Here is a 21540-nt window from a genome sequence, read left to right as displayed (position 1 = left end):
CTGCTTCCGTCCGACATCTTCATCAATTCTTCATGAAGAACAATTTCCTCGGGATACTTAGCTTCTTTCTGAACTCCTTGCGCCTTATTTCTATTTGCGTACAAGGAACTCTTCACGTCAGAAAATTTTGGAACACGTGTGACAAATTCGTAGCCTCGCATTGTACGGACTGGAACTCTTCTTTGAACACCTGTGAAAAGATAACAAAATCGTCTTTCTTTGTAGAATATACAGTTTGAAATTTAAATCAAATTTAAAATAAATTAAAAATTAAAATTTCTGCTTAATCGAAAGTGCATTTGCTAAATTTTGAAAGTAGTTACCTCTTTGATAATGCATTTTTCTCCTAAAAATGGCAAATTCCTTCCACAATATAGACATTATTTAACGACAAAACATTTATGGTAACACCTAACTGAATTGTGTATAATAAAAAAAACGCGATTTCCTTATAACATCAATTTTGATGTTAAAATGGAACTAATAAGATTGAGCAATTTTAAATGATATACATACCTCACATATTGGAGTGGCAGTGTCTTCGCGAGCACGTTTTTTCGCTCTTGAGAGCGCACTCCTAACTTCGATACTTGCTATGTCGGGCACACATTGGTGATCGGTCACAATTAAAATTGTATCATCCTTGGTCTTCATCGTACCTTTGCATTTCGTCGATTCTCATTGACACAAAGCCACGTTACAACAGCAGATTTGTTTACGCGAAATTTCCGGTACGAGTATCCGTTAAATATTGCACACGGTTTCCCATTACTGGTTTCTACGATCTCCATATTCTTAAATTTCGGAACTTACTTAACAGGAACGAACAGCTAGGTTAATCGCTCAAAAGTGAAATAAGCTCACAGGAGACAGGACAGGAAGTATGAAGCTTACCGGGGGGCGGGGAGGTCAATGAACACGTGTCCGCTCCATGAACTGGTTGCTGTGCGTGAGGGTCGTCGGTTTAGATTTTCTAACTGATTAGTTCACTAGATAACATGTCAATCAAGTTGTGTCCGCCCCATGCCTTGTTCGTCCCATAAACTGTCCGCTAACAGGAGGACACGATTTTTCACAAGCATAGCCAGCTGGTTAAAATATTTTTTTGGTGGAGGCCCTTCACAGCTTCCTTTTGGTGGGGGCCCCGGGGCAATTACCCCAGTTGCCTATAGGTTAATCCGGCCCTGGTCCTAGTGTTCAACCACTCCTCCACGGAGGTCTTCCCTTCTTGCATACTTCCTTTTTCATTTCTCTCTTTTTCATTCCTCCTTTTGCTTATCTTTTTTTAACTTCACATATTAACCTTCCTATCTCTCTTACTCTATTTTCTTACTATAAGATATCCATATCTGTATTGTGAAATAATATTAAAATATTAATCAGTACTGAGAATATATTTGTCTCTTGCCGCAGCTATATTAATCATCTCATCAATGTATCAAACATGCAAATCCTCAGAATTGAGCTATTTTCAATTTTCAAAACGCCCGTGCAAATATTATTAGTCATCACTCGGTACCTTTCATATCGTATCACGAAGAGACTGCATGCAATATCTGCTTGTAACCTATAAATGTCAGCTTCACAGTAAGACAAAGGTCGCGTGCGGAGCGAGCGTGAAAATTTTTAGATCTACAGGTATTTATTTCCAAACTAACAATACTATTAATTTAAAAGGCACTAACAGTTTCACAGAGGCAAAGAATTCGTCTGGATGTACTGTAGAACATTTCGCTGTTGAAAAATAGGACATATTTGATTTTTTGGAGAGTCCTCGCAGACAACAGGATATGACCGTGAAAAAAAAGGACTGTCCTGCGAAAAGCAGGATGTCTGGTCACCCTAGGGTAGAACAAACGTAAGTTATTTCATATCTGTAGGTTCCCTTTAAACAATACGAATATCTGCCAACACTGTTACAAAGCATGTACGTGTAATTACTGAGAGAACAGTTTAGCTAAAGCCGGAAATGACTCTAAACACACCAGCGCGGACCTTCCTGCAGGAAATTAATCTGAACCTGAACTGGGGCAATGTAGAAATTGTATTACAACCCTAACCAAGAGAAACAAGAAACGTTCAAATAATGCATGGCTAATGTAAACAAATAATTTAACATGCAACAAGTACATTTTTCCTTCTATGAAACACTGCTTTGGCAAAATTTACATACCTTGGTCATATAAACTGTGAATTGTTTTAGGGTTCTAGAGGGTTTGGAAAATTGAAAATTTGTGCATACATCGAAGTTCCTATTTTAAAGCAGAGCCTTTAGTTAATATAAATGGGGATTTAAGATGGGCAAAACCCATACATTTGTTAAATGCCATTTCACAGCTGTCTCGTACACAGTTTCAGCTATTGAGACTGGTGTTGAATTATCAGAACTTGATCTGTGTGGGCTTCTGTGGCACATATTCTACATATCGCCAAGGTATGTCTTTCTGTGGGTGTAGTATGGAATAATTTACTGAAATGTGGGCATTGTTATACAAGCATGTTCATACGCTGCCGTTTTCAGCTGAGCTACAATGGCGTATGTTTCTTCCCTTTGACTTTTAAAATTTGTGGGATGAAAATGTTTATGCCGAATGATTCAGTGGGTGTTATAAATTTAACCAGGAGAAAACTGGCTGCCAACTCGTGCCTATTCGTAGTTACGAAATGGGAAAATAATATCAGTTGCACGCGGATTCACACTGACAAATATGCCTGCATTGAAATAGAATTGCATTAAAACGGAGTAATTAACGTAAACATAGCAGAATCGGAATACATTGGAGGCCAGATACAGGATCTCAGTCCTACATACCTCTCAGCTGGCAATAGGGGAAATCTGACAGTTTTTCTTTCATTAGTTTGCAACAAAGCGAGCGGTACATCATCTGCTCAGGTGAGATACATTTTTGGCGCTTGGCCTACATAAATGAAAACAAATTTGTCAAGATCACTCAAAGAAAGGCAAATGCTCAGTACTGACTGTCAATGCTACGTGCATGGATTTGATTCTTGACTTCTCCCTTGACATGTATCGAATCGAATTCAAGAGGGGGGAGGCTCTTGGAGAAGACAGAGCAGCAACGAAAGCTCGAAATCCGAACGTCTAGGAGAAATTAGAACTCTTCATGGGTATTTTCGTTGACAAGCCCAAACAAGATGGCAGTGGCACGCTATAAGAAGATGTCACTCGCTTGATCGACATCACAGTGTGTCAGATGAACCCCAACAATCTGCCTGACCAATTGAAAATGTATCCACTACTAGCAATGAAAGTGAAGGTTAAGGTTTATCTCAGTCAGTATATGAACACAAATGTTCACAATGTAAAATTTATTTCGTAGTGTAAGGTAGGTGAAAATCATCGTACCCACTGCACCGTGCCATGAAGGAATATGGGGGAATGTGGAGGCTCAACATATTCACGATCTCTGTAATTTGTGGAGGTAATGCGATCGGCACCACGCTGCCCCTTCCCCTCCCTTGCTGGTTGCCTCTGGATACACATTTATTACATGCTGTGTAAACACGAGCTGCTTTTATGCAGGACTAGGCAGGAAAAAATCCGACCGTAGATCACCCATCCCGAGAATCTAATCCGTCCCCGCTTGGCAGTCTGACGCTCTACCGATTGGACCACCGAATTTTCATTTGATAGTGTGTTATGTCAACAAGGACAGGATTTAACTGATTTTATGTGATATAACAAACTGCAGGTTTTCTAAGTACATGACCACAGGACATGCTTTGTACACAACATGTTACTTTATTATTTTGCACTGCTATCATGTGAATAACTACAGAATTTGAATAATTTAATGTATTTTATGTATTATATTATTTTATTAGAAATACTGACTACTTAGTATCTCTAATCACCAATTCAGATTTTAGTCCCTATTTTCAGAATTCTGGCCCACCGTGCACTGGGACAAATAATACCATTCCGGGATTGTCCCTGAAAATCCGGGACGTATAACGTCCCTAGGTATGATCTGGCTATCAAAAATCACTCTGCCACCAAAAAAGGTCACACATTTATTAAATTAAGTCTATCTACGAACTTCTAATTTTTCTAAATAAAATGAGCAGAAAATGCTTTGAAAAAGCTAATCCCAGCTTATATTTAAAAAAAGAAATACAATGTTAGATTTAGTCTTTTCCTCCTTACTACAAAATTGAAAATAACACCGTCTTTTTTTTTCACACTTAACAGTGCAGGGTCCATTAGTCGAGGATCTCCTGTTGAATTGCGACGACATTATTTCAACCTCCGTGATGTTAAACACATCCTCTCAGGTGTTGAAGATGAAACTAGCAGTGTAGCCAAGATCACCCACAATTTGTGCATATTTGAGTAGAAGAGCTTGTCACAATTTTCTACTGCCTATAATGCAGATCCTGGATATGTCTCTTCAATTACTGTTTGCCACATTTTTCATTCAGATTTGAAAATGTAAAAAATATCAACCAGGCCATCCAACATTTTGACACACTGTTCTAATGAATGAGGAATAGGCATTTCATATTGGAATAAGTTGTTGCAATTTTTCAATGTGTTGACTCTGTTCAGAGAAACTTGGGTTCATTTCTTGATGCTCTTCTGTCCATCTTGTGTCGAACAACCTGAGAACGTTACAGTACTTCCCTAGCTATCTTGCACTGCATGTTTTACAACCAAATTACTTTGAGAAGATTGATTGATTTATTTGCATTATTTTGCTTCGCCTTTTGTGCCACTTTTGGATAATTTCCGAAGATCGGGATGAGTGATGACATGATAAAATTGATGAATGGACACCCACAAACGCCAAACCCGGGACCCACGATGTGCTAACCATTTGACAGTCTCAATATAACAGAAAATCCACAGAAATGGGCAATAGCCATGGTTAAAATATGTGGTGAACAATGTACAAAAATTGCTTTTGAACACTTCTCTGAAATTATCTATCTATCTCACCCCTTTAATTCTATCACCCATTACATCAGCACCATCATATTCTTCACCAACTATTTTTTTTTTCCAAATCCACATCCACTCAACCCAGAGAGAGTAGAAGCACTAATAGCTGAAGCTAACCCAGATGCAGTTAGGGACAAGTTTCCCATTCCGATCTAGAGTTTGGAAAATGGTTTATCGGCTTTCGGGATTATCAAACAGTTGGGAAATTTGAAATTATCAAAAAATTAGAACCTGAGGAATACTTAAATCTTGAATGGTAACAAACCATATCGGGAACTTCTAATGAAATTATAATATTCGTGCTATAAGTTCACAAGCAGCCGCTTCGAGCAGAAATTACATGTGACATTATAGAATTTGTGAAATGTCATGAGTTTTCTGAGTATTTTCCAGAGAAATTCCGAAACTTTCAGGAAATTGCAGACATTTGCTTCGCAGTCCGATATGGTGTGTGGAATGAATTTCTTTCCCATCCGTATACCGTTCTATGCGCTTGTAATTTATGAGAACAAAATAAGTCTGAAGAAATTTTTACGAACGAGTCTCTGCGCATAGCGGATGGAACAGGTAATCTGGTAATTTTACTGAACTTAAGGGGGGGTTGGACCCGTTGAACCCCCCTTAAATACACCCATGCCTAGGTATAATAAATCCACAGAAGTTTGCTTTACATCAGGTGTGTCCATCCCCCCCAAGGCCAATGGCGCATCCCTCCAAAATCATGCGTCATGCGTCCCCCCAAATCATATCATGCGTCCCCCTCCCCCACAAATCATATAATTCGCGCCCTCAAACCATATCGTAATCCACACAAAGTATTTTATTACGACAGCGTGTCTACCAAAAGTAACATTTTCTTATCTTTACTGAACACTATACTTGATCTGCCCCTCCTCCCTAAACAGGAGTGCCCATCATTCAAGACCGCCGCTAAAATAGTTCATCATAATCTCCCCAAAATAGTTTAGATGAATACGTAATAATTGATGTTTATTTGAATGAAATACCATGTTAAACTGTCCATATTTTAAAATTGTTTGATTTTCGAAAAAAAAACCTAAAGCTAGCACATTGATTGGTTAAATCTAGTTAAATTATGTAAATATGCATATAAATAGTGTTTGTGAAAACTCATAATTTGAGTATTTAACACAAATTATTACACAAGTTAAGATAGAGATAGAAAATTCAACCTTGGCAAACCAAATGACCGATTCACGAGACATTACAGAAATTACTAGCTAGAAATTCTTAAGCTCAGGGCGATAATATAATACGGTTCCTCTTTTAAAGAACTCACCCCCTCCGTTCTCTTTGGGAAAATATGATTATTTTAGTAACCCATAACATTAATTACGTGGATTTTATCTTCATTGCAAATTCAACTTGTTAAAGTAAAAATTTTCCTGTGATAAGAAGTTAGAAATCCGGATTCGATATATTTTTGTTCCAAATAATGCACCTGCTTTAAGTTAATCAGTATACCAACACTAAGCATTATATTTTAAGAAGTGCTGTTATACAGTTCATGTCTTGAAATGCAGCTATACTATAAAACTTCACATTCACCCCAGTAAAGCGCCAAACACGCACTTTCAGATTAATGCGAGCTAAGCGAGCAAGAAAATTTTTACATCCATTTCTTTACAGTCTTTCAAGAATATTAATTTAATAGGGTGTCCTTCTTAGGATCCCGAGATATTTAGTCTTTTCCAATATCTATTTTGGCACATTAGGGGTCGAAAACGTGTGGATACCATATCGCTAAATACAGTCTCCAAAATGTAATGTTCGAACTCTCACCCCACTACAGAAATCCCTTGACAATCTAAAATTTAACACTTTATCAAGAGCTTCCTATCTCCTCCTCAAATTTAATATTCAACCCTCCCACCAAATTTCCATTCCAATTTTAGATCAAATGTTGATATTGAAGAGTGGATATTGCCTCCTCCAAAAAAATTAATTCTCAGTCTCCACACCAGAATTTCTACAACAGTCTAAGACAATAGTAATACACAAGAATTGGATACCCCCTCAATTTAATGCTCAATCCCCCTCTAACTAAAATACCCGCCACAATCTAAGACCTATAGTTGGATACTGTCTCCCCCCCAAACGTTTAATTCAGAATCCCCCCAAAACCCACTTGTCAATTAAGGCCTAATATGTAAGAGTTGGATATGTATCCCCCTCTTCTCCCCTTGTTCGATAATACTCTTAAACATTTTCTTTTCTTCATCTAATGGATTAAATATGGTGCATTTAAGGTGTTAAAGTTTTGGGAACAGAATTTGGTAGCAGTACACATGTACGTCACTCGTATGTAGTGACGTTCACAGCACAGACTTACTGCTGCGGTACCGTTTGGCGCGGTTGGCCTAGAAGGTCTAATGAGCGGTCTAGTGAGGAAAAATCTCCCCTAATTCTCACCTTGTTTGTCCAATATTGTCTAAACATATTTACGAGTAATTAGTAATGTTGTCTTCTGGTTTGTTTGTTTTTAGCATTTGAGATAACAAGACAACTCCAAAAAGAGGTATTTTCCAGAACACTAGACGGAATGGGGGGAGCCTCGACTACAGATAAATAATCCTCCCAGAAGTGGCATATCCTGAAGATTTGACCTGGTTTACCACAACAATTCTTATTTATTATATACACACACCCTATCTAGATGAATTAGATGCAGTATTTAAAAAAAACACCAATGCAGGCATGCAAATAAAACAAAAATAGGAGTCCGACAACTTCAATTTTCCGTCAATTCCGAATTTTTCATAAAATTTCCCTTTTCACCGAAAATTGGACCTGGATTTTCCTACATGTAGCAGCACTGCCTCTGCCATCTGCAGCACAGAAACAGAAAGGAACAAGTAGTTTTCTCCCGCTAACGCTGTTTCCAGCGGAGGAACTGATCCCGCAGTCCGTGTGTTTTTAAACAGTCACTCGTTTCGGTTCCCTTGTTCTCCCCGCGTACAGAACAATCTGGGAGGAAACCCGGTCGTCAGAAGGGTCTTTAACCAGTCTTTAAGTTCTTTAAATAATTTACTTAAATTCGAGTTAAAAGACTATTAAAATAGTTTACATAATATAGGTATAATGAGATATTTCAGCTAAATGTATTGGAAAAAAATGAGATAATTGGTTTACCGGTAGTAAACGAGGTAACATGGAGAATACGCCACTGCCCCCGAGAGGCACTCTTTACATCACTCGTTACACTACAACCACGCACATTGACGCCTTCTCCAAACACATCCTGCGTTCGGAGACTACGGACAGATGAATAGTTACATACAAATACACAACCCGTCGCCTCCGTTGTCTTTGCTCCTCTGTTAAACTCAAACAGAAGAATATGTCGGAGTGTACGTCTTCTTTCTACTTGCCACTCCAATTTCTTTTGTGCACAATTAATACTAACTTCCTTCAAGTCTGCAAAATTCAAGGGGTATTCACGAGCACAACAATGCCACTCCAAATGATGAACCTTAAACGATAAACGAACTCCTAACACCGCAGTGTTGCCATACCAAAAACAAACACTACGAACTTATGTATCAAGCCAATAGTTATATATTGAAACTGAAAACAATGGTTAAAAGTCCAATAATCATCACTGAGCAGCTACAAAGAAGGATGTAACAAGTGTCTGTCGCAATAATTTTTATTTTCTCTTTCACAGTCACAGTATAAGAACCACGGACCAATCAGTATTTAATATGCAATTTCTTTCAGCGAGTCTATTAACTCTCCACAGGTGCCAACCAGTCAACCAACGAGATTATTTTCCTTTATGAACCCCCTGGCAGTCGAGATATGGCTGTATGTGCTGGCGGCGTATGTCCTGGTGAGCTTCACCCTCTTCGTTATGGCTCGCTTCTCTCCCTACGAGTGGAACAACCCCCACCCCTGCGTTGCAGACTCGGACGTCGTGGAGAACCAGTTCTCGGTGTCCAATAGCTTCTGGTTCATCACGGGAACCTTTCTCAGGCAAGGTTCCGGACTTAATCCAAAGGTTGGTGGCTGCGATGATCGCTAATGCATTGCTTGCGACGCTGGATCCTGGTTCTTTGATGGATGTTGCCCTTGTCTGTCACCCTATTGTAATCAGCACGAGTCTTTGAGTTATCTGGGGGACATAGCTAACATTTTTTTGGTGAAGTATCTCACTACACTCTCGCTTTCCACACTGATCACTGTGTACAATCATTTTCCGTCCACTATCTGAAACTCTTTTAACTCATTTTTAAGAAAGCATCTACAGCGAAAACATGTGCGCGTCCACTACAGTTATGAAGTAAGTAGATGAAAATTTTCAGTGTACAGATTGACTGAAATCCAAAACCAATAAACCATTAGCATATTTATTAAATCTCTTATCTCCCCTATTCTTGAATACTGCTCCCCTATCTGGACCATAGCTTCAAAAATTAATCTTCCCAGGACTGATTCTGTCCTCAACTGTTTCCTCGTCATTGCTCGCCATAGAGTACGTTCCCTTAGGCACCTCCATAATATGTCTGTCGTGAACTAGCAGACATGACATTTTTGCATAAAATCATCAATTGTAAAATTAAAATCGAATTTCTAATCAACCAATTTTATCGCAGAGTACCCACACGGCCAACTCGCAACAATCCCACTACAAGGCTCTCCCTTATACAGAGGTCTATTTTCTATAGGCTCCTTCGCTTACATAATAACCTCCATCCTAATGTTGACATATTCTTACCAGAACACAGTCTCCGACAATTGTTAAGAATTTATGTGTAATTTATTTTCTTTTCCGTGCCATCTTGAATGGTTTTTTTTTGTTGTTTTTTTTTTGCTTTCCTGCTGTTACTGTTTCACTATAAAATATTCATTCAGTACTGTATCTGTAATGTTAAGTAAATAAATGCAAATAAGTTTTAAATAATTTTACATTAAATGGAGTTCTGTAGTGCTTTACTGGAACACGTAGAAATAAACGTGATTTTATGCAGTGATATTCAAGGCAACATCTGTCACAAGAGCATGAGAGGTGGTACATGTTAACTAGTGCATATATTTTCATTACTCAGATGTATCAATGCGTTTTCTCCTGTTGGTTCTTTTACTTCAAGGTGTCGGAAAGCATGCCAAGCAGGCTCTTCTCTTTCATGAACCCATTGGCAATCGAAATCTGGCTATACATTTTGGCGGCGTACCTCCTAGTGTCCATGACAATATGGATAGTCGCTCGGTTCAGCCCGTACGAGTGGTCCGATCCACAACCCTGTGGAGGAGACTGCGAGGTCATGACCAACGACTTCACCCTCGCCAACAGTTTCTGGTTTACCATTGGAACCCTTATGCAGCAGGGCTCCGATCTCAACCCAAAGGTACCATAGAGTCTGCTGAAGAATCAGTAACTACATAACGCGCAGACACATCCAGACAAGTTCCTACAGGACATACGGATCCCTGGATGTGGCTGGGTTACAGCAAGGGGAAAGCATGCGCTTCCAAATTGCACACGATCATTGCAGTAAAATCTAATATGGGTGTGATAATTCGGACTGAAAGCTTTTTGTCTGGTTATCCTTTATCCTTTTCTCATACCTCGAGCTACAAACACTAGATAATCAATTATTTTTACTGAAATATATCCTCTACTAATTATTTTCAAACTCTAGTAACAATTCAAATGTCACAAACGTCAGATAATAAACCTACATCTAATTTACACATACATTTACTTTCATCCACAATTTAAAGGCCTATTACAATATGGCCACTGTTACAAAAGTACTCAACTGAAATGATATATTACATCATAAATTTACATGAAGTAAGGCATTGTAAATGCAGACTACTGGCTACTGTACACGTTATATTATGTAAGTGTTAGGCAGATTCATGCTCTGCTCTCTACAATGATAATTTGTACCATTTAAATATCTCATGTTTCATGTAAACATTACGTAGTATCTATCTTCAATATTGCACATCCATCCATAAACATAGTTCCATGGTACTTTTAAACACGAGTTTGCATTACAAGAATGTACAAATTATGCTGAACATTTTTACATAACGTTAATGTAGCCCCGAATATTGTAAAATTCATTATGATCACAATACAATTTGGTGGCTACAAATAAGTTTTCTCAACATTAGGAGATGTATAGAAACTTTGGTAAAGATGCATTTAAATTAATTTATTTGATATTGACTCTCCACGTCATTTATTCGTTATTCGTTATAAGCACATGCAAGCATCTAAAAAAATAACAAGAATAAGCCTTAATAATTTATCATTTCATTGGATGACACTACCTTCATAATACAGATGAAAATTAATCACACAAAGGCTTTCTAGTATATCTATATTATCTTTCTCCATTTACAAACCTTATACACGCTATATTGAAAATTTAAAACAATTTTACGTATACACATTAAACTTATTTAGCATAGGCTTTCCTCTTGCTGATAATGTTGTATTGAGAATAAGCACCATGTTTTAACCCGCCCTACGTTACGAAAAAGAGGCTTCTTTCATTACTATGTATTATTCTGAAGTTAACCCCCGCTTAGTGCATGTTTCTGTAGCAAGCACTTCTATTCGAATCTTGCTTGGCTGCATGCTGGTCAAGAACTATTTACTGCATTGCTTATGTACTATAGAGAGACATTAAATAAGCACCTGTGCTTTCCTGCATTTAAATATCAGAAAATTGGCACTAACTCCTCCATACTCATAAAAATAAACAATAACATTAGATTAGATTCGACCGAAAAAACTCTCTTTTCTTCACGTTAAATGATGAGCCTGCTAAAATGTGATCAGCAATTTTGTGTAAATATAAGTACAATTAAGAAATGTAAAGCCTTTTAAGCATTAGGCCTCCTGTTTTGCTCGAAAAAAGTACATACCTTAATTTCATTATCGTTAGGAAAAATTCTACATATTTACTATCCTAAGTTCTCTACGTTTTCAATAATATTCCATTGCTTATGTAAAAATACATATTGACTCATCACGTATAACTTATTGAAACGTTATGTAAAAATTGCGGCTCATCCAGGAATCGAATCTGGGTCCTTGGTATTTCATACCGACACTCCACCAAGCCAACCTGAGTTCTGGGTCATTCCATGTCAAATCATCCAGAATTTTGTGAAAATTTCACCCACCATCCCCGATTTTGATGAAAATCGGTATACTTATAGAACTTTTAATGCTGATTACAAAAATGACAATTTTTTTTTTAGATTGGTCAAGGAGTTCAGAAGTTACGCGCTTTTTAAAATCTCCTTGTACGCCACTTATGGCTCCACTTTGATTGTATGAAACATACTCAGAGATTTAAGTTGTGAAAATTTTCATCAGAACATAGGTTGGCTTGGTAGAGCTGTGGCACGTAATTTCAAGGGCCAGGGTTTATCATTTATTGCATTACAATTTAAATAAATTATTTTCCTGTAATTTTTAACATATCCTCTGCGTTAGGTAAACATTTTTTTAATGTCTAGTCCAGTTTTAACACACGAAATTTGTATTCAGACACAAATTTCTTTTAAATTATTAAAAGGATTATTCTGAAATTAGTGCATTAATGATTATAAATACCAAAATTTGACTCAAGTCAAGAGTTTACAAAAGTGTCTTCGGGAAAAAGTGTTATGTTATCCAAAGCAATGCAAATGAATTATAAAATCATTTTACAAATTACGATGCTTCATTTTCATTGTCTGTTATTTGAAAAAATCACATCGTCTTGTTAGATTTTTATTATTTCACGGATAACGACTTCACTCAATGAAGTTTTAAAATAATATATTGTGTAAGCACAAGTAAATAGACATATCCAAAATAACATTTAGTTTCGTTTACATTTCGGTAATTCATTTTCACTTAAAGCACTAACAAACAATGGACTTTTCTATTTTAGACATTTCGTGTTATCATCCATGGAGTGAGCGATTCATTAAGCATCATTGGGCTTCATTATTTGAGTTATAGAATCATAATATCATATTTTCAAATAAGGACAAATTTTATAGTTTCTTTCAACAATAATTCAAACTAATTCCCAATTATTACAACGGCACAGAAAGTATTAAATTAGCACTATCACATAGCAAACTCCTTAATTTCCCAATAGCTACTGACAAAATTCATAGCAATGTGTGTCACCAAGCTTTTATTGTGTGCATTTGTGTTTATTTAAATTTTTCTTTATAAAATAAATAAAATAAGAAGTACTTGATATGTTTGTTGTCGTTCATACGGGCGGAGGTGCTTATTTTCCAGACTCTATGGTACACGGGTAAACGATTATAGTGTTCTTTTTAGAACAAATGCTTTTCTCTAATCTTCTCTTGAACATTTTCATTTGTACAACATGCCTGTAAAGCCGATTGCATGCTAATTATTATTCTAGACAATAAGAAAATCAAATGGAGGCTAAAATTACAAGATGTAGTAAAGTTAAATAAGTTGAACGTTACATCGTGTACTGTATCTGTCAAAGTCATTGACTCTTCTATCGTGAATTCATGATTCTACTAGCCGTCTTTTGTATTTTACATGAGCAACTATTAACTAGAAGATTTGTCCTGGTACCGGTCTCATCAAGAAATGATCTATCGTCTGCAGGCCGTTGCTGTCAAACGTATGTTTCACGCTAACATGGCGACTGACCGTGTCGTTAGAAAGGCCAAGCAAATAATATCAATGAGTTATTCAAATTCTTAGAGGCCAAATTCTTTATCCCTCGTCATCTGAAATACCTACTCCCAGTGTGTCGGTTGCCTTCCCCTCCCCATACATGTGAACGTGACAACCAAGTGTTCAAATTTCCCTCGCAAAGGAAACGGCGAGCTCTGGCTGGCAGAGAACAAAGCACGTGCTGTCCCCACCGCTCCTTTTAGTGGCTCCAAGGTTTACCAGCGCACATCCGACTGGCGGGAGCGGTACCAGGATAAACCTTCTGAGGCATAGACACGGCTATAGCAGTTTGGAGACATGCCAAAGGCACCAAATATGACTTGCCTAACCTACACATGTAAGCTTATAACAACATAAATAAACCGGTTAGGTTCGGTGCTCTTGGCTTGTATGCACACCAGAAGATAAACAGCCTACGTAGCGTTAGAAAGTCATTGCTGACTGGCATTATACCTCCAAGTTGCTAAAGCTGTTTCTAGCTGCTCACTTATTTTATAGTAATTTGTTTTTCGAAGTGGAAATGTCACGACAGAACAGACAAGAATTGATACACTAAATGAAAATCGATTGCAAGTGCGGAAGATGGAAAATAATGAAGAAGCATTTTTAAAGAACGCAATAATAAGTTTAAAATATTTCACTGAATAGAATGGCTGGAGCTATTGTGGCACAAATAGAATTCCATGATTAAATCTCATATATGTAATATATGTTGTAACTTTTCGTTTTGGGATCTGCGGACATCAAATTTTTATTTCTTCGTGTGATTCTATTCTTGAAAAGAATGTACCTATACAAAATTGGCCTCCATGAATTTCATTTCAATCCTTACTATAAATTTGATGAGGCCTCTGTGGAGGAGTGGTTACCACAGCGAGATCGAACCCTAGCCTGGGCATGGGTGTTCTTTGTGAGTGTCACTTCATCAATTTCATCATATCACCACTCTTCCTCATCGTTGCGATTATGCAAAAGTAGAAGAAAAGCGACGATAAATAAAAATCAATCAAACTATAAATTTGATAGAATATTCACGATAATGGTATGACTTTTTTCAAGGATATCGTTAAATTTATATAAATTTAGAATCAATGTATGCTACTTTTTTTACTGGGCAGGAGGTCGGCACTTCTGAGTTCTATGATCAGGGGCGGCGCCAGAGGGGCGCAAGCACCTCCTATTCAAAAGCTATGTTGAAAAAATTAACTCTTACAGTGTCACATGTCGTAGTCCATTAAGCGCCCAGTACCTTACCATAACTACAGCGCATTGAATAACGTAGTGTGGGAAACGACCCAAGAAACTGGTTCCAGAGACGGATGAGAACATAGATGGCAGTGCGATCAGTAGGCCTATCGGTGCTAATTTTCTTATGAAAGTAATGCGGCTTTGTTAGTTTTTGGAATATATTATGTAGATTTGTTTGTCTTGAAAGGCTGTACGTGAATTGATGGAAACAGTTATATTTGTAGAGTGATTTGCAGTCACGAAATTGCATTAATTTGGAAAGAAAAGTAAAATAAAATTAATAAATAAATAGCATGCGTAACACAAGAAGAAACATCGCAATGTGATTCCGGACGTCAGGTCTTGGACTGTGTATTTGAGTTTATTTTTCTATGTTTTCAGAATATAAATAGTATCCTGAGAGATATTTCATACCGAGGCGACAAACCACAAGTGTCGTTTGAAAGCGAGCAGTCGGTAATCAATGTAGCCTTTCGGACCGTAGGGACACAAGCTCTGACTGCACCGTTTCCTCAAGAAGATTTTAGACCAAAGCGACACGCGACAAACGATACGAGGATTTCACACCAAAGCGACACGGGTCCTTCGGTCCAAGGTAACTTTCATACCGAAGCGAGACGCGACACATGTCGCTTGAAAACGAGCCAATCAAGAGCAACATTTCACATTGTAAAGGCATGACGGGCAGCACAGGCCAGCGTTCGGTTGGTGAAATCCTCAAGCGATAAGTGTCGCGTGCCGCTTTGGTGCGCAATATCCCTAAAGCAAGACACTCATTGTATCGCGCATGCGCGAACAACAAACCACGGCAACACGTTGCAAGCTATTGAGGAAATGGCACAGTTTGAGGGACACACAAGCGACAAAGCGACACGTGTGGCTTATCGAGTCGCCTAGATCTGTTGTTCGCACAATTAGCAGCAAACGCTTGCTAATAGACTGAAGTGCCTCTTCAAGGCTGTCGCTTGTCACTTAGTTGGGAACTCCTCCTGTAGCGCGTCGCTTCGGTCTGAGCACCCTTCCTTTAAGAAGCAAGTAGCATGCGAATACGACTTATGAACCCTCATGCACAATGAATGCTATTTTACAGTCTGGAAGTGTCTGTGTCACTAGTCACATCAGTGTAAACATCCCGTGTCGCTTGTCCCATTGGTCTGAAAGTTTCCTTACACTCATGTCGAAGGCATTAAGGACGTTTTGTGGGTTTCCCCTTGTCGTTTCATGCAATCATCATTATCATCATTGCCGCGATTAGTTTAAAGTGGAAGAAAAGAGACAGTAAATATAAAATATATAAATGCTTCAGTGTGTATATCTTTAAAAGAAATGATGATGATGATGATGATGATGATGATGATGATAATAATTATGAACCTAATTCATACACAAAAATTTAGTTACCAAGAACATTCCACGCGTATTTTTTTCTCCCGTATTATTAATGAAAGTATAACGATAACAGGCCTAGAATGTTCGTTAATATCTTCGCTGCCACTGTACTAAATATCATATCAATTATCACATTCATAGAAATGCTTCATGTAAAAGAATCAGACGTTGCAGCGAAAACTCCATTATAAGCAGACGAATACCATGCACCGAGACCAACACCAGCGCCTCTAGCGGTATCATATTCGAGTGGAACCAGCCAGAGAGCCCAGAACCGTGCCGTTTTCCACACTACGTTATTCAAGGCGCTGTACGATAACTAAAATGAAACCGTGTCTCAGGACTAAAATATCTCTGTCTGGGTTAAAAGCTGAATCTGAAAAGGGGCACTCAGCACATTAAAGGACAAAACTTGTCCGAAATCAATTCTATGGGGGTAAGGGGGCAAACACAAGTAAAAGAAAAAGAGCAAGGCAGGATGGAATTAATGTTCATGTATTTCTTTATTTTTTCTTGCAGACAGCCAAGGGAACCGCCAGGGGGGTATCACAGAGAGGCACTTGCCATCCTTGATTTCAAATTTTATACAAATAAAAATACATTTCGTAAATTTATTTTCGTAAAAGTTCAGAGCCGTAGCTAGGGGGCGGCGAACAATCTAAATTAAGACGTTATAAAAGAGAGAATGCGGTGCCCTATTAAATTAATATTGTTTTCAGTTTGCAATAATGTGGATCTTGAAATTTTCTTGCGAGCGAAGCGAATAATACCATTTTAAATTACCACCAGAGAGAGAAGTAAGACCAACTACGTATGTAGTTCAAACTGTTACTGCTAAGCAGTTTGGCCTTAAATGTATAAACAATTGTTTGGTTGAAAAGAAGCATGAACATTTGAGTAAATCATACATTCCTCGCAATAAGTTTCGAATATTGTTATGTTAGACAATAGGTGATAGACACGGCCTTGGAATGCAACAACACATGGTATCTGTCTGGTGGACGTTTTCGTCTTTTCGCCGACATATGCCACTGTGCCTATTACCTATTGCCTAATATAATAATATTCTAAACTTGTGTCTAATATAACAATATTCCAAACTTTTTGTGAGGATTGCATCATTTTTGCAGTTGGTTTGTTGTGAGGCGGATGAATTGATTATGTAATGCATTTAATTAATATGTTATATATGTGTATTAAAGAAACTTTGAATACGTACACAATTTAGCAGTAGCGTAACTAACACGTTCTGCGCCCCTCCGCAACTTTCAGTTTTTTTGTTTTTTTTATAAATAAGCTTTCCTTTCTAAAATATTAATTCACTCCTACATTAGACGTATACAAATATGAAAATACATACATGTAATTTGAAATAATGCAAAAACTGGTACGAAAGGTTAAAACAACAGACAAACTCTAGAGAAGTATACATTATCAATACATATGAAAATTCACTGTTTCTACAAAAAGTACGATATTGTTAATTGCCAATTACCACTCCTTTGCGTTTTTTTTATGGAAGCAAATTCTTTTTCTAGTTTCGTCAAATCCAGTTTTCGAACCCGATCGCTTTCGGTACTAAACAACGCCAGTGCACTCAATCTCACTCTTGTCATTGTGTTCTTCAAGTAATTTTTGATCAATTGTAGCTTCGAAAACGAACTCTCAGTTAATGAAGACGTCACAGGTATCGTCAAATACAGAATAGCTATATAAGCAGTGCATACGTCAGGAATGCTAGAGGAAAAGATCTAAATATGGGCCCTCCTTTTTATGTTGTCATTTTCGGAGGGAAAAAATTAATATATCAAGCACCTGCCTTTAAAATGCATATCTATAAAATGTACTTAAATGTAATAGCATGCTAAAGTATAGAAGGTCTCCATTTTTTATAAAAAAAGCAATTTCCAAAAAAATGATTAAATGATGTATTTCAAAATTGCGGTCTAAATATGTGCTACTAGTGGCAATATCACAAAAAACAATTAAAATTTAAAGAAACAGTCATTTATCGCTAAAACATTATAAAATTCATATTTATGAATAATCTGTTGTTTTGAAAATCACGCGGAATGGGAAAATCGAAATTAAAAAAAATGCAAATATTTGTTGAAAATGTGATCTCAACATTAGACCTCATGTCATAGCCCATATTTAGACCATCGCGCTATTTTGCTTCTTCAATTTATTTTCGCTCTCTGTGGTACATATTTTACAAACAAATCATGGCATTATAAAAGCCCACATTTGTTTTATGTACCGCTAATATCATAACCTATACAAATCAGATGAGAATTCAGAAAACGCTGAGTTAAAACATACCTGCAAAAGGTTTTCGGAGGTCGCAATTCTATAACAGTGTCCAAGGCCGAAGCTAACCACCACTTGATCTTGCGAATTGGCGCCGCAACCTTTGTCCTTGACAGATAACCAGTTCCAATAGCCTCTGCCAGGCTGCAGCACCCGGGAGCGCTGATAACTCCAAAACCCATATTTAAACCTTCGCCCATATTAAGACCTTCTCCTCTACTAGCCAGAATTTTGTTTCCTATCAACAGGAATTCTGAAACTTTGCTGATGTTTGACATGTTTTTTTTTTTGTTTTTTTATTATTATTTCAGTGTCTGTGATGGACGCCAAATAGCTTTTTGTAGGGTCTTACACTGCATCGCGGTTTGTAGGTGGCTTGCTATGGCCACGTAACCCTTAATGCAAAAGTTTGTCCATACTGCTAATAGCGCTTCTCAGTTGGCAAACTCAGAATAGCTGGGGCTAGATGGAAAACAGGGCAAGGGGCAAAGAAAAGTCTAGAAGAACCAGATAAAACAAAACGTAATGGACTCCAAAATACAGTTCACGAGATATTATATCAGGAATTTCTAACAACAGATTACACTAGGTGCAAAAGAATTACTGAGACAACCTGCAAGGAGTCGCATGTTGTGTCTATCGTCTCAGTGCTAGAATCAAGGTATAAAAGTGACTTATTTACTCCATATTTTAATTCAAAGGCATCGGAATAAAGCTTTTGACCCACAGTTGTTCAGCACAATTACATTATTTTCCTTGTTGTTTCGAAGGCTTTCCCCACAGTCTACGCTAGCTCTTATGTAGCTTTGAGCTTCTCCTCTTTTACCAGCTTATTTCAATATGCTTCGCGTGGCACACAACTGCGGCCGCTCTAATGGCATCTAAACTTTGTTCGTAATGAAACTTGTTTATAAGAAGAGTACATTGGCTATTATTTCATTTGTAAGTGATCTAGTTTTGGACCAGTTATGATTTTAGCAAATTAACTCAGGTAAAGTAACGGAAAGTAAAGTGACTTTCAAAATGTCATTACATTACGTTATTTGCCAGTTATTCTGTAGAAATGCAGATATCAAGACGATCTGTAACTGCATATGCTGTTCCATTTACTCTTGGCTTTTCTATACGGCTCTCCGCATCTTTTGTAACCCATTGGAGACATTTCTATAACTTATTAATAGAGTGCGGATTTTTGCCTATTTCTCTTATTTATCCCTTTGTTTTAAACCATGGGCTTTAATGTTTTAAATTCATTTAATGTTGTTTTGCACCTCGTAACATGTATTACATAGCATTGCCTATAAATGCGTATTTTGCATAGTCTTGCTTTAGAATGTTTTTTTTCTAGTATTTCTTTGTTCTTTCGGTAATTTCTCTCTCAACAGTACATTCTAGAAGGCCATCCCCTGTTATTTGAGTCTCTCTTCATCAATTTCATCTAACCACAATTCATTATTGTCGTTGCGATTAGCCAAAAAATAATAGAAGAGTGACGTAAAAGAAAAAGTACAATAGAATACAAAAGAGTCGAGTCAATAAGTGACTGAGAAAATCAATAAGTTCACGTTCGCTCTATTTTAGTGCTTTTTATTTCATAGTGCCTTTTAAATGCCTATTTTTAGTAGCCTGCATCTTTTAAAAGTTTTAATGTCTATAAATCCGTGTCCTAGTTATGAACCTATCTCTTAATAATAGTAGTAGTAATATATATTGTTTACGTCAGACAATTTTGTTTACAGGCTACGTCGACCAGAATCGTTGGCGGCATATGGTGGTTCTTCACCCTCATCATCATCTCATCGTACACGGCGAATTTGGCGGCGTTTCTGACCGTCGAGAGGATGATAACGCCCATAGAGAGTGCCGAGGATATGGCGGACCAAACTGATATATCCTACGGCACTTTAGAGGGAGGGTCCACGATGACATTTTTTAGGGTAAGTACAATATCAAAGGCAGTGTCCGAATCGACAGCTGTTGCCGCCTATTAGACATTTTATCGATAATACTGTATTTAGAAAAATTGTAAAAGGAATCATATGACATAGTTTCAGTGGAAGTAGTAAAAAGGTGGAAAACATTTGGGTGTTTCGTTGACAATAAGTTTTGGACAAAGAAAAGGTGTTGCGTAAGGTAATCCCCCCTTTCCATCTTCACAATTTGAAGTCTACTTTATCCTAAAATAGGCTAATCGGGACTAACCTTCAGTTTAAAGTCGGATTTGAACCAATGTGCAATGAGCCACCACTCGGAACCCACAATGACTGTATGATCTAAAGGCACTCTGTGTACAAAAACATATTGAAATTATCGACATTATAATGTCGAATACAACAAATCTGAAGAATTTTATTTGCTTAATTTTCTGATTCAATTATGCGATTTCTTTTTAACCCGTATAATCTCGATAAATCCACAAAAGCACAAAACAGAATAAAATACATGAAAATTAAGTTGAATTGAGGCATGGCAATTTTACGGCAAAAAATTCGTACCCCTCTAGGCCAGGGTCGACTAAGCTTAGACCTAAATCAGACCCTGGCAATATACGATCAACGATTTAATGTAATTTGTACAGCGCAATTTGGATACATTCATTTTCATGTCTTGTAAAATTAATTAGAAAATTTTACACTTTCACTACGATGAATTAAAGATTAAGTACATAAAGCAATAGAAAGTTCTACTTAAAAACAATGGAACAATATCGGTCGAAGATGATGTAGAAAAATCGAATTGCGCTTTTCTTCTTCCCCGTGATCATCTCATCTATTTACTTCCGCTTGTAATTCTAGGCTGTTCGGGCAAAAGTACTGAAGTCAAAAAATGCAATTTTACAGAATTGACACACATGTTGGGTCATCGCTTGGGCCCAGGACTTTATGTTATAACATACAGTATTTTTATTTGGCATGAATCGAGTACT

General features: G+C 37.4%; 1 protein-coding gene across 1 annotated transcript in view; it reads left to right on the top strand.

Annotated features, from left to right (window-relative positions):
• The window catches only part of LOC145988806 (glutamate receptor ionotropic, kainate 2), a 275816-nt gene that overhangs the window by 225779 nt on the left and 28497 nt on the right, over window positions 1-21540 (top strand). The window contains exons 13-16 of the mRNA XM_083124002.1: window positions 6639-6661; window positions 8735-8984; window positions 10075-10332; window positions 20354-20551. Coding sequence (XP_082980128.1) covers window positions 6639-6661; window positions 8735-8984; window positions 10075-10332; window positions 20354-20551 — 729 coding nt within the window. The remainder of the gene's footprint in view (window positions 1-6638; window positions 6662-8734; window positions 8985-10074; window positions 10333-20353; window positions 20552-21540) is intronic.

This window comes from Lepisma saccharinum, chromosome 6, assembly GCF_977018435.1.
Source record: "Lepisma saccharinum chromosome 6, izLepSacc3.1, whole genome shotgun sequence".
In the NCBI taxonomy this organism is placed as follows: Eukaryota; Metazoa; Arthropoda; class Insecta; order Zygentoma; family Lepismatidae; genus Lepisma; species Lepisma saccharinum.
The sequence above is the reverse complement of the archived record's forward strand: the minus strand, read 5'-3'. Positions and strand labels throughout refer to the sequence as shown.